This window comes from Heterocephalus glaber, unplaced genomic scaffold (assembly GCF_053883595.1).
Source record: "Heterocephalus glaber isolate CG9 unplaced genomic scaffold, H.glaber_assembly_v1.0 deba00001004, whole genome shotgun sequence".
In the NCBI taxonomy this organism is placed as follows: Eukaryota; Metazoa; Chordata; class Mammalia; order Rodentia; family Bathyergidae; genus Heterocephalus; species Heterocephalus glaber.
In genome coordinates this window covers 84,843-97,851 of record NW_028258179.1, presented here as the reverse complement: position 1 = coordinate 97,851, position 13,009 = coordinate 84,843, and the positions used below count along the sequence as shown (strand labels likewise).

Here is a 13,009-nt window from a genome sequence, read left to right as displayed (position 1 = left end):
GAGCTTTAACAGCAATTGTCATACAATATACTTCCAAATTCAAATAGGAATGATGGGAGGGGGAGTGAACAAAGGGAACAAAAATTAATAATTTATTCTTTCTGCAATAATTGTCAGTTGTGGATAATATAGAGTTGGGCAAATCTATCGAGTAAGTTTTATAGCTCTTTCTATCAAACTCTATGAAATTTCAAGATTTTGATGGAAGTTAGAGCTTAAGATCGTGATGACTAGAGAGCATTGCTTGAAAAACAAGCATACCATTATTTATCACAAATTGCTTGTGGCAAGAGTTTGAGGTCATTATCATTGCCCATTAATTTTATGTTTAATCATAATAATAGTCAAGTGAGGAGGTTAGAGTAGGGAGCATGTGTGTGTGTGTGTGTGTGTGTGTGTTTCAAAGTTCATTTTATTCACTTCTGAGTTACTAAGGAGGCAGCACTAAAATATGATGCTTATTAAAGCCAAAATAAATTTCTATGGAACATCTTTAAAAGACTTACTTTTACTTTAAACCTAAGAAGTGTGTTAGAAATTAGCATATGTTATTATCTATAGTCCTTTAAAACATCTAAAATTAAAGTGCTTTTTATATTTATACATAAATAAGATTTCCCAACTTCCTGAAGTGTCATGCTTCATAGAAGAGCGGGTATATGGAAAATAACTCAGATCATGATGATCAAAATCAGTTGAGAATACAGTTTACAGAAGTTCACATCTTGGGAAATCTTCTACAAAAATTCAACCAAAGAAGGGGAAGTTCTGCAAAATGCATTTTATTTGTGTCTTCAAAACTGACATAAGCTTTGAATATAGTTTGAGAACCAGCCAAGAGTTTTTGAAATGAGTTTAGCTAACCATATGTAGTTCATGTTTTTTTCCATCTAGAACTAAAAGCTAGAAATACAGAATGTTCATGTGTAATGGCCTTGAACTTCTTGTCCTACAGCGCTAACTTAAACCCTGGATTTTAGGGAGCTGGGAAGGGGTCTGGGACAGGGGAGAAATGGGAGAACAGTGAAGGGAAGAGAAGAGATATGATGAAGATGCTATTTGTGTATATACCAGTTCCTCAACTTCAAAGTAACTGTTTGTATCTCAAATATATACTAATAAAGTAAAATTTAAACATACTATATTCATCGGTTGACTTCCTCAGGGTACAATTTTAAGTCGGATAAAATAATGCCAATGCCATGTTGAAGAATTTAATTTTTTACTTCACTACTTGCTTACAAAACAACTAAGTGTCTGGTTGGTTGGGCAGTAAAGTCAGATGGTTGGTACCTGTCCTCAGGAACTCACCGACCAAGGAGCCACATGATGTCAGCACCATGCAGTGAGACATCCTTGTGGAGGAAGCATCAGGCAGCGGCAGTGCAAGAGCAGGTCCTGGGGCCCTAGCGACGTTGGAGGCCTTAGGAAATCCCATGAGAGGAAGTAGCTTTTCATAGAACATGAGTAAGACTTCATCAGATGAGGAGAGAAGCTGAGAGAAGAGGATGTGTGTGTGCTGACAGCCAGGATGTGGAGAAATTGAGAAATGAGACTGGCATATTGAAGCAAAGCTAGATCAAACCTTGTCTTGTACTTTAATGGCTGGAAAAATTCTTGGTTCAAAGAGGCAAGTGCCCATTCAATACATGAATGAATATGTGTTTTCTCAGGAGTAGTTCAAGAACAACTCACGGGCTATGTGAACAACAGAATGAATGATAGTGCCATTTAATTATATTTTTCTCTATATCCTGACTTCCTTCCATTGCCATTTTCCCAATTTGTGATGGAGACAAGAAAATTCTGTGGATAGTTATAGACTTAATTTTGTCTCTGTTATAAGTAATTTGAATGCACAGGTCAGTGTTGTTCCTCCCTCTCCATCTCTATTACCCAGCTCCAGTTTTAGGTGCTCAATATTTCTGGGAGAAATTAGTGCAGTTGTCTCTTAGCTCCATGTTCTTCACAGTGCTGCCACATTTATCCTTCAAAATGCTGATTTGCTTAAGCTATTCTCTAAACTAAATTACCTAGAGGGCTTTACTATTTCTTTGCACTAAAAATTCAAATTTTTATATGATGCTTGAGGTCTTTTAAAATCTGTATCCTATGCCAAATGTCATCTGCACTGCTTTCCCTTCTTGACCTGAAGAATCCTCTAATATAATATATTCTCACCCTAACATTCTTCCAGATTGCTCATTAAAAGATCAAATTCAAGACAAACCTTATGCCAAATATGGTGCTGAGCTGTGACAGCAAAAATTAGTAAATCATGACCTCAGCCAGAAGTCATGCCCAATCTTTGCCTGAAGTTGTTCCGTTCCTTTGCCTAAGTCATATTTAGGAATCAATTCAGGAGCAGTTTCTTTGAGGAAGCTGTACATCTGCCCTTCTCAAGGTTGAACTCTATGTCTCTCCTACACCTCTCCATATCTGAGAAACTTTCTTTATCAACTTTAGCTAATCTTCTTTCCTGATCTCGGAGCCCCTCGAAGGCCAAGACAATGAATTATTGGCAGGTAGTAGACAGTAGATAATAATATTAAAAGTGAGAAGAGCTATGACCCGTGAATAATGACTGTAGATATTTTCAGAAGTTTTTCTCTTTTTGCATTCCTTTGGCTTGGAATTTCTTAAACTCTCATTGGAAAAAAAAAAGAGTTACAACAAATATGAGACAGACATAATTGGCCAATAATGATATTCACTATCAAAACAGAAAAAAAAATCATGTTCACTGCTCTTTTCACACATCCCAATAGCCAGTTCTAAAACATTATGCATAAAACTCCCGCTACGGACTAATTTTGTAACCTCAGGCACAGTAATTTTAATGTGTTTCCTTCACCTCAAAATGAAGACTGTCCATATCTACCCGTCATATTGTTTTGCAGATAATTTAGATGTCCAAGATAACAGTAGAAGTTCTAAACAAATCTTCTTTAACAAATGCCTGCATTGGTTCTAATTTTCCTTTAACTTTGTGAAGCATTCTGATTGACAGCCATGGAATCCTGAATGTCACAGCTAGGAGGCTGCTTTGTGGCTGCCCACACACTTATGCTCTGAGATGCTGGAACTGTGTGCTTATGAGAGTCAGCTGTTTGCTCTCAAATCTTAAGATACTTTGGAAATGGGCATCGGAGAAGAATACAGTTTCCTAGTGGTGATAACATATATACTACCACTCAGGATTTAGGAAACAGCTAAACAATTCACAAATGAAACAAATGCCATGCTTTTCAATACTATGTCAGTGTATTTTCTCTTCTAAGAAGTTTCATATCTGTATAACTAGTGCCTTTCCTGTCTCAAATTATCATCTATGAAACAGAATTGCTACCAATGCCAGCATTAAATGCGTCCTTTATTCTTTTTGTTTTTGTGAGCAAAGCTAGTAAAATATGTACCCTATTTTGCAGAATCTGGAGTCTTCCTAATCTTGGCAGAAAGGGATTGTTATGACCCAAAGTTATTTTTGGCTTAGAATTTCACAGCCAAAAAAATGATTCTTCTTGGAATTTGTAAAGCTCCTAATTACATTGCCAGACATTCATTGACCTTTTAGCATAGAGATGGCATGATTTGCCAAACAAAATCACAGAGATGGAATTAAAAAAGCTTTAATGTCAAGGCTGTCTTAAACATAAGGCATTCACTCTTCCAAAACATTTGTAAAATACACTTCTTTTGATCATAGTGTCTTAAGATTTAATGGAATGGTGCTCTGAATTTCTTGGACAATAGATCTCAATGACTGTGTAGAAGGCTCCTGGAGATTTACAGTAAAATGCTTCTTGCTTCAGGCCTCAGAAATATTTTTAAGCTTAATCAGGTCAAGGTAGTGAATAGAAAAATGTACCTCAGAAATATCTGAAAATCCTAGACATGTACATATGGAATTGTTATAAAAAAGGAGCTATCAAGGGATAAAAATATGCCACTGTGTTTCATCTTCCATATCAAAGCAAAACCAATTCAATGTTTTTCTAAATTATGATTGCAACTTAAGGATACCCTTCTTCTTCTTCTTTTTTTTTTTTTTTTTGGTACTAGGGATCAAAATCAGGACCTGGCACTTGCAAGGCAGGCACGGCACCACTGAGCTAAATCCCCAGCCCAAGACTACCCTTCTTAAGAATGAAGATAATAATGTAGTGACAATTGGCACACACATCATAAGGCTATTTGAAATTTTCAGGATACTTCAGTTTTGGAAAACTCAGGGCTTTCACCATAGCACCCTGAAGTTTGTTTCACTAGGACATTGCCTTGCAATGAAAGGTCCTCACATCTCTTTTTTTCCATGTCTGAATTCCTGTATCATCAACTGTATGCCTTCTCTGGTTTTTGGAATCAATCCCTCTTTTTAGGATTTTTCTATTTCTTTATTCTCCTTTGGCTTATTCTCATCAACAAAACAAAGCATTCCAGGCTCGCTTTCTTTCAGGGACATGCCCCCCCAAATTGTGAACAATCTCTCTCTCTCCATTATCTCTTTTCATTCCTTTTTTCTCCTTCCCTTTCATCTGTCCTCTTGCTCTTCCTTCTTTCCTTCCTTCTTTTCTATTCATTTGTTAAACCATTCATTCATCTTTAACTCACAAAGATGTATTTAGCACCTCTTTCCTATTCAATATGAAGTTTGCTCCTGTGAATGTGCTTTTGAGCAAGATGTCAGTCCCCAAAGGATGGTATCACTTACTTGTGATCATTCTGTGAAACACATTCCCACATCTCTCTTCTACTCTGGCTTCTGCAACCAAGGAGCCTACTAAAATAGTTTTATAAAAAGTCATCTTTCATTTGCTAATTATATAAACTAAGATTTCTTATTCTCTGTTTAAATTCTTCTGGGCCCATTCAGAACAATTTTCTCTCATTTATAACATAGATTGTTTTTGGAATGTTCCATTTTAGCTCTTCCCTCCTAGTCTCCTCTCCTACTCTTCACATGGTTCTGATAGGGGCTCCTCCTCCCTGTCTTCACCATTAGCTCCTCTTGTATAAGCTAAAGTTCTGTTTCCATTATTCTTCTTTTTCTGTACGTGTCCTCAACCCCTATCAATTAAGACTTGCTTTTTAGTGAAGTCCAGTTTCCGCAGATTGTAAATCTAATATGGTACGGTTGCCTGCATTCTGAGGATTATATTTTCCTCTCAACAAAGTCCTGGACATTTACAAATGGATCATCCTTTGATACTCAAAGTCAATGTGTTTCAACCAAAGTCATCATCATCTCATTGGCCCCTCTATTAAGACTGTATTTCCAGTAGCATCATCATTCTCTTGGTCACAGAGACCAAGAATTTCTAAGTCATTTGATACCTATATTCTCATTACACACACTACTAAACACATCAATAAATTCTTCCTCTTCTGCTATTCCTCAATATGATTCTTGGAGTATAAAATGTAATTTGTAAATTTTTGAGGATTTAAGTAAAAATTGGGCTATTATTAAAGGACATATTTACTTAATCATTAAAGTCATGTACAATAAATCTGATAAAACAACATACTTTATAATAGAAATTTGATTTGGAAGTTAAGCAATCAAGTCAATATAGAGAATATCGCATTATGTCACTCAGACATTACCAAATTCTAAACACAGCTAAATATTTAAGATACTCTTTCTCCAGACAGTACCAACAAAGTGAAAAGAAAAATTTATAATCTGTGTTTCCAAAGAAAAACACTTTTAATCACACACACACACACACACACACACACACACACGCATGCGGTGCACATACATTTGTTTTCATCCTAGTTGGGAATGTGTCTTTCTAGCTCTGCTCCTAAATCATTGTGTAACCATTAATGAATTCACTTCCAGGTAAATTTATTCATCCATCAAGTTGAGTACTGATATCAGGTCCAGCGATCCCTCAAGACATTTGTGGGATGAAAATGGGAATATAAAATAAAGTGAGGTTTTATTCATGAAATGTCCTTCCTGTTTAACAACAAAAAAGCATTTAACAAATATTTCCATTGAACACACCACCCTTGTAAATTGATAAAATATGGAAATACACTGCCTGGCATTTTTGAAGCCCATTAAAAAAAATCACAGCTATAATTCTAAAACTGAAGCCTCCATCTCTATGCTTATAATCAGTGACGTGTAAATGTGAATCACTAGAAGTATACTTACTAGCCAATATTCATTCATGGATGCATTAGTTACTCCAAATGGAGAGCCCGGGGTTCTGTCTTGATGTGCAACAGGTTGTATACTACTTAATTAGCCCAGATTTAATAATGTAATAGACTAAAATATCGATGTCATAGACGGCCTACAGGGAGGCCAGAAGCCTGGCTCCTTGTTTATCTAGAACGGTTTTCCGGGAAAAACACACTCTCCCTGATTGGTTTCTTTCAGATAGAACAATTCAATCTAATACTCTGTCAATGTAAGCACTTAGATCAGTGAAAGAAAAACTATGGCACAGGTGCTGTTTACCTTTTAAGAAAAACTATGTTAATGCATGAGTTGTTTTTTTTCTAAACTAAAACCTCAAGTTTAATTCAGGTTTAACTGCAGGGTTGGCACTTTGCAATAAATAAGTGGGTTTGGGTTGCAGTTTGGGCATTCTTCTCTGAAAGGTTTGCCATCCCTGTCTTAGATGATCCACTTTATGCTTATAGCCCTAAGGGTTTGTAGGGTCTGGTGTTAAAATTTGCCTTTGATAAGCCTCATCTTCTCCTACATATCTTTATTCATAACAAATTAAAAGCCATTGTCATACCATATTAACTACTATTTTAATGCCCACAGTACATCCTAAAATAAAGAGAAACAATTTCTACATCATAATTTATCTTAGATGGCCACATTATAATATTTATCATGTTATTTGTTGCACACAACAGCACAATGAGCCAGGACTGTACAGTAGGGAAAGATACACAACCCTCAGGGCTCACATTTTAATGGAGACCACATTTAAATTTAAGATCTATCCTATTAAAATCAAACCTTCCTATACACATTTGAGGGGACCAAAGAATTGTATGTTCTCAGCTGCCCTATTGAGATGGGAGCTTCTTATTTACTGGAGCACGGTTCATAGTAAGGACAATTAAATTAACCTTTGGCAAAGGTCTTCTGTGTGTTTTTTGTGTTTGCTTTTTACCTCTAAAACTGTCATCTGTGGGTATCTGTTTCAGTTTTCTCTTAAAGAGTTTGCAACTCTTGGAAAATATAGAATTTGGATCTAGAAAGGAATCACCAAAAGAGATTTTCTTTACAACCCATTTAATTTTTAAAAAGAGACTAAACATTATAAAATGTAAGCTAATTTAGGAATAGTTAAGACATACTGTTAAATATATATACATTCCTGGAAAGTAAAAAAATCTCTTCAAAGATTCCTTTTTAATTTCAAATGCAAAGGTCAAGATCAGTCAACTCAGGGTAATGGTAAGCAAATTTGTCATTGTCATATACACACGTGACCTCAGCCACAAAGCAGATTTGGTCTATAGAACTGATTGTGAACCTTTTAGAGCTTTCAGTGGTACAAACAGATCCCTGAGGCACGTGTAGCATCAGTTCGCCACCACTGGTCTACACCTTCTCTTCTTATATACCTGCATTATCATTTTTAGGTAAATGTATTACAGTTCCATTTAAAGGTAACATTACATTGCTTAGATACTAACACAGCATGTGATTCAAACATATTTCCTTATGTGACAAAACCATACATGTTCAGCCTTACTTTCTATTACTGTACTCACAAATACCTATTCTCTGCTGATGAATCCATAAAAAAATACAAATACATGATCAATTAATAGGCCGGGGATTTAGCTCAGTGGTTCCGCTGCCTGCCTTGCAAGCACAAGGACCCGAGTTTGATCCCTGGTACCAAAAAAAAACCCCAAAAACCCCCAAAATACAAATACATGATCAATTAACAAATATCTGGTTAATTAATATAGCCCAGGGTTGCTAAATATATAACTGTGCTAGACTGTGTTCTGGGCTTCAGTCATTCAACAGAAAATAAGATATTCTCTCCCCAACACTTAGGGACTAGGAGATTAAGATAGATGCTACAAAGAAAATAGAGGGATAGAAAAGAGAAAACCAGGGAGGACCTCTTCTAGACAGGAGAGGATGGATGAATGATGCATTCTCCTTGCAGAAGTATCTTTTCTATGATGGAGAAGAGGAAGGGAATAGGAGGGAGGGAGAAGAAAGAGCAAGAGGGACAAGAGAGGAAACGACAATCAAAATATGTTAAATGTGTGTTCAAGTATGCAAACTTGAGACCCACTATTCATATAACTAATGTGCGCTGAAAAGGAAAAGAGATGTAAACTCACCCTCTAGTAGAGTTCAAAATATACTGATAGGTGTTCTCTAAACCCCTCTACCTCCGAAATCTTGCAAGTGCAAATAAAGCAGGGTTTTTTGCCAATGTATTTTATTTCACAATTTTAACTTTTGTTCCTAAATACAGTAAAAGTTTTTGAGATAGTAGCTCACACTTTTACCCATCCTGACCTCTCCCCTCAGCCTGCAGAGTGCTGCCGGGACTACAGGCCCACACCACTGCTCTCAAAGTAAATACTTTTATGGTGAGGAGGAAATCAGAGGGCCTATGTAATTGTTTTTAAATGCCACAGGTTTAAAATCTGCATGTCATCAATATTGTTTCAATAAGCATAATACCCCTGTTAAGATTTCTTAGTAAATTATTAAACATGCACATGTATAAAAGCTATGCAACAAAAGAGTAACATAAGCATTACTAATTGATATATATGGAGCACTTGAAAGATTTTTCATCAGATTCAGAGAGTTTACATAAAGTTAATACAATTGTTTTGGTTAGTATTATTACAGTTGATCTTAGCCAAAAGGCCGAGAAGTGATTGGTTAGTATTATTATTTTTTGCTTTTAATAGGATAAGAAAGAGACATCATAGTTTTCTCATGTCAATATCCCTATGAAGACCAAGCCAACAAGATACTCTCATGAAAATGAACATGAAAATTGACATGTATTTGATACAAAAGCTCGGTATGCAGTCATGATCTATTTCACTTCTTCCCACTCTACCTCAGTTCCCAAAACATGATTAATAGAAAGAGTAAATACGATTCCCCTGTATAATGCCACCAAATTCAAAAAAGACACCAGAACATCGAGACATACCTTGAGATAGCAAACATATGTGGAAGACTCATTAGCAAATCATTTCTTTTATCTTCTCTCACACCCTTTAGGACTTAATTTTCTGGGAAGAATGGAATTTCATACTTGGACATCTGCTGTGCTTCATCAAAAGCCAGGAGGTAAGCTTTGGAGCAGAAATGAATGGGTGATCGAGACAAAAAGGTGAACCCAGCAGAACTGGCGGTCACCTCAGAGTAAAGTATGAGTAACTGAAACTATACAATGGGGAGGGATTGATGTGACTAAATGTCCCACAGCAGCTGATTCACTTTTGCCATGTTAAGTCATTTTGCCATTTTGCCGTGTTAAGTCATTTTCAAAGCCAAGCTAGGCAGTGCTTCCCATTTCCCTGCAGAGATACAGATCCTATTCACAGAGAATCAGGTGACAGAAACTTTGGTTCACATCCAGTTTTGTGGGAAGACAGTCACTGAGTAATTTTTCCAGCTCAAGGGATGACAGTGATCTATGTGTCACATTCTCTCACATTAAGGGAACTGCCAGTGTTCCCACCACTTGGATTTATAAAATATTTTTCTTAAGGGTGCTGAATGCTGTCATACGTTTTATGTGATGTGTTGCTCCAGACACATCCCCATTTTGCAAATTGAATTGGGTGGCAAAGAAGGTGAAGCTAATGATCATAGTGTAGAATTGGAGGTAGATGAGAGGTAACTGATAAAGTGGGCTTGGTTCATGGTTATTGTCAAGACTGGATGTTGAGAAGTTTGGGAAGCCATTGGAGAGGTTTCTAGCCGTGTGCTGAGTTGACAGAGCTGCCTGTACTCCTCTTCCCAGCTCCAAAGTAACTTTACCATGGATGCTCAAAAGTGGCTGCTATGGAGATATGTGCATCACAGGAATCAGCAAATATCACTAATCAACTCTTTTTCTTTTCTTTTTTTTTGTACTGGGATCGAACTCAGGACCTTGCACTTGCAAGGTAGGTGCAGTGCCACTGAGCTAAATCCCTGGCCCCTCTTTTTCTTTTCTTCTGTAAAAATGATTGAGCCACCAGTGACTGCGACGAGGGTGGAGGTAGCAGAGATGATGGGGAGTTCCCCTGTGAATCTCTTGTCAGTAAAACAATTCTACCAGATGTTTGGGGAAAGTACAAACATCCACATATTTATGTAAAATCTTCCATTTTTAACTATGTTGGTCAACCTGTACCAGATAAACATGCCTATAGGGACATTTCACTCTGCGGTTCCCAGTGGGTGATCTTACACAAACTCATATTTCTGGCTGAGAGAGTGAGCGGTGACATCATTCCCTACGATTATGTATTTGGGAAATACATGTAAATATGTTTTAAATATGCTTTTTAGGAATGTAAAGGGCACTGTAAAAGATATTGCTATTTCAGCAGAGCCTCCTTTGCTGTATATTAAACAAAGTATGGCAAGATACATCATAGAAATAACACCTAAATTATCAGGGCCTTTTACAGCTATATGAAATACATTTACTCGTCACGTGATTCACTTGTAACAATGTCTTTGTGAACATTAAGTATACCATGATTACATGAATTTTATGAAGCAAGAAACACACTCTGATTTATACACTGAGTCAGCCGTGTGATGCTCTGCTTCTAAGCCAATCTACTCTTTCCACCAACCTGCAGTGCTTACATTTGAATTGAGGATTAATGATGCCAGATACTTGATTTCATGGTTTGGTACAGTGCAGAGATTAAGTTACTCATAATAATAATGATAGTGAAAATAAAATTATAAGCATCTATATTTAAGGCACGATTCTATTCATGAATTATGTCCAAACAGCTTGGCGAATCAGGAACCATTACTACCCATTTTGCCAATGGAAAGATGAACTGTAAGGAGCCTAACTAATTTGACCAAAGACTTAGTGCCTGAAAGTGAATTGATTGTGAAGCAGGTCCAGAAATTTTTTTAAATAAAAAATCTAATTTTATTCTAAGTATAGAGCCTTAGACGGTGCATGTAATATTGAAAGCTCCATGGCTTAGTTAGAACAGTGTTGCCTTGGATGGAACTGACTCAGATGTGTCAATAAACAGCCAAAGGACAGTCACTGTGTCATGTGGGCAAGTGAGGACTTCGCTTTTCCTATCACACAGCAGTCTGTACACTATGAAGCTGCCAACATGGACCTTTTCCTGACCTAAATCTCTCAGGGATGTATCTCTGCCCTTTGCATCCTCTACTCAGGCTCTAGGCTCAGCTCATACCCCTTTGGCCCATACCACCACCTCCTCTACTCCTGTATATCACCTCCTGGATCCATGGTCTGACAGGGTGTAGGCTTCCAATCTTCTACCGCTGGATAATATGCCACCAATGCATAATGAAACTAAAGAAAATAAATGGTTAAGGCATAAAAACTTGCATGCTGGAAAATCTTTTAGTGCTTTACAGGAAGTAGCATATAATCAATGATTTTATTGAGACTATAAAACTTCCTGAGATCATATCCAACCTGGAAATGTTCCTGCCAAAGCTAACACCCTAAGTACCTCTCTTGACTTGAAATACTACTAATTGCAGAAAAAAACCCTAGTCCAACTGCAGAGGAGCCATTTATACCAGACATTTTGTATACAGATCTTGAAGCAAAACTAAATTCTTTCCTCAGACAAATAATTGTACTACAAACTACGCAAATAAATTTGATGTGGCTCTACATTTAAGTCTGAATTTCAAGAAGTTGCTGACAGACTGCCAATTTATAGTTACTTAAATTCCTTTATTTCAAATTCATAATGAAAGAAAAACAAACATTTTAACAAAGAAAGGGTGAGGGGATAGAGTTCAACACGAAACATGGCTTGTGAATGGATAACAAAGAATAATAGGACCCAGCATTCCAGGGGGGAAATATGCCTTTAGATGTCCATACGACACTTCTTTCAGTACAACTAGGATGAAGCATTCACTCTTCTTCAAGAACAGTTGATCAAAATTTGTTTCTTGAATTGAATTTCATAGAATATGTCATTTAATTTGTTAGGTAATTAAGCAACACACAATAAACTATGTGCAATACCTTCTTATGTTACGGCAATTTTGTTCAAACTTTTTAATTGTTTAAAGTCCTGTGTTGAAAACTCTTTAGACATCAGGAAGAAATGATACTAGACAGGTTCGATAGCATTTAGAAGATTCTAAGCCTTGTTCATTTTGGTTCCCACTGTGTCCCCAGCATCTTTGTTTCAACATCTAGTGCAGTGCTTGGAAAATGAACACTTTCCCAAATTACTGGTTTGATAACAGACCAAAGCAATAATCTCATCATAGCCATCAAAATCATAATGCTTCATCCAGTTCTGTAAATCTGAGGAGCAACGTCTCTTAGCAGTCTCAAGGAGGAGGATTCCTTATTGAAGTACCTAGCCCTTGCAAGGTGTAACATTTTGGGCAAAGTTTAACAATGGCACACTTGAGAAAGGCCAAAAGCATTGTTAGGGATTAATTAACATAGTTACTTTTTTTTTTTCCTGTGCATGCATGCATGTGTGTGTGTGTGCATACGTGTATGCGTGTGTGTGTGTGTGTTTATTAGTACATGTTTGCAGTACACAATGTTTACATTGCTCCCGGGGAGTTGGTACATGTAAACAACACACCTCCATTCCTTTTTTTACATTCCCTTTCCCTCTCTTCCCCTTCCCTCTGTCTCTTGATACTCTTCCTTTTTGAGAAAGATGTATCTCCCTACTTTATATTAACCATCTTTTATTTTGCTCTTTATTTATACTTTGAGTTTCTCATTATTTTTGTTTTATGGGCTCCATGCTTCTAGGGTTTCTTGCATAT

General features: G+C 36.8%; 1 protein-coding gene across 4 annotated transcripts in view; it reads right to left on the bottom strand.

Moving 5' to 3' along the window:
• Nucleotides 1-10,807, bottom strand: part of Nyap2 (neuronal tyrosine-phosphorylated phosphoinositide-3-kinase adaptor 2) — a 174,503-nt gene extending 163,696 nt beyond the window's left edge. Inside the window, exon 1 of one of the 4 annotated variants that reach the window (XM_087209320.1) lies at nt 9,186-10,807. In XM_087209320.1, the coding sequence (XP_087065446.1) occupies nt 9,186-9,217 (32 nt within the window). In that variant the 5' untranslated portion in view covers nt 9,218-10,807. The remainder of the gene's footprint in view (nt 1-9,185) is intronic. The other 3 variants (XM_087209321.1, XM_087209323.1, XM_087209324.1) reach the window with 3 other exon arrangements.
• Between the last annotated feature and the right edge of the window lie 2,202 nt (nt 10,808-13,009).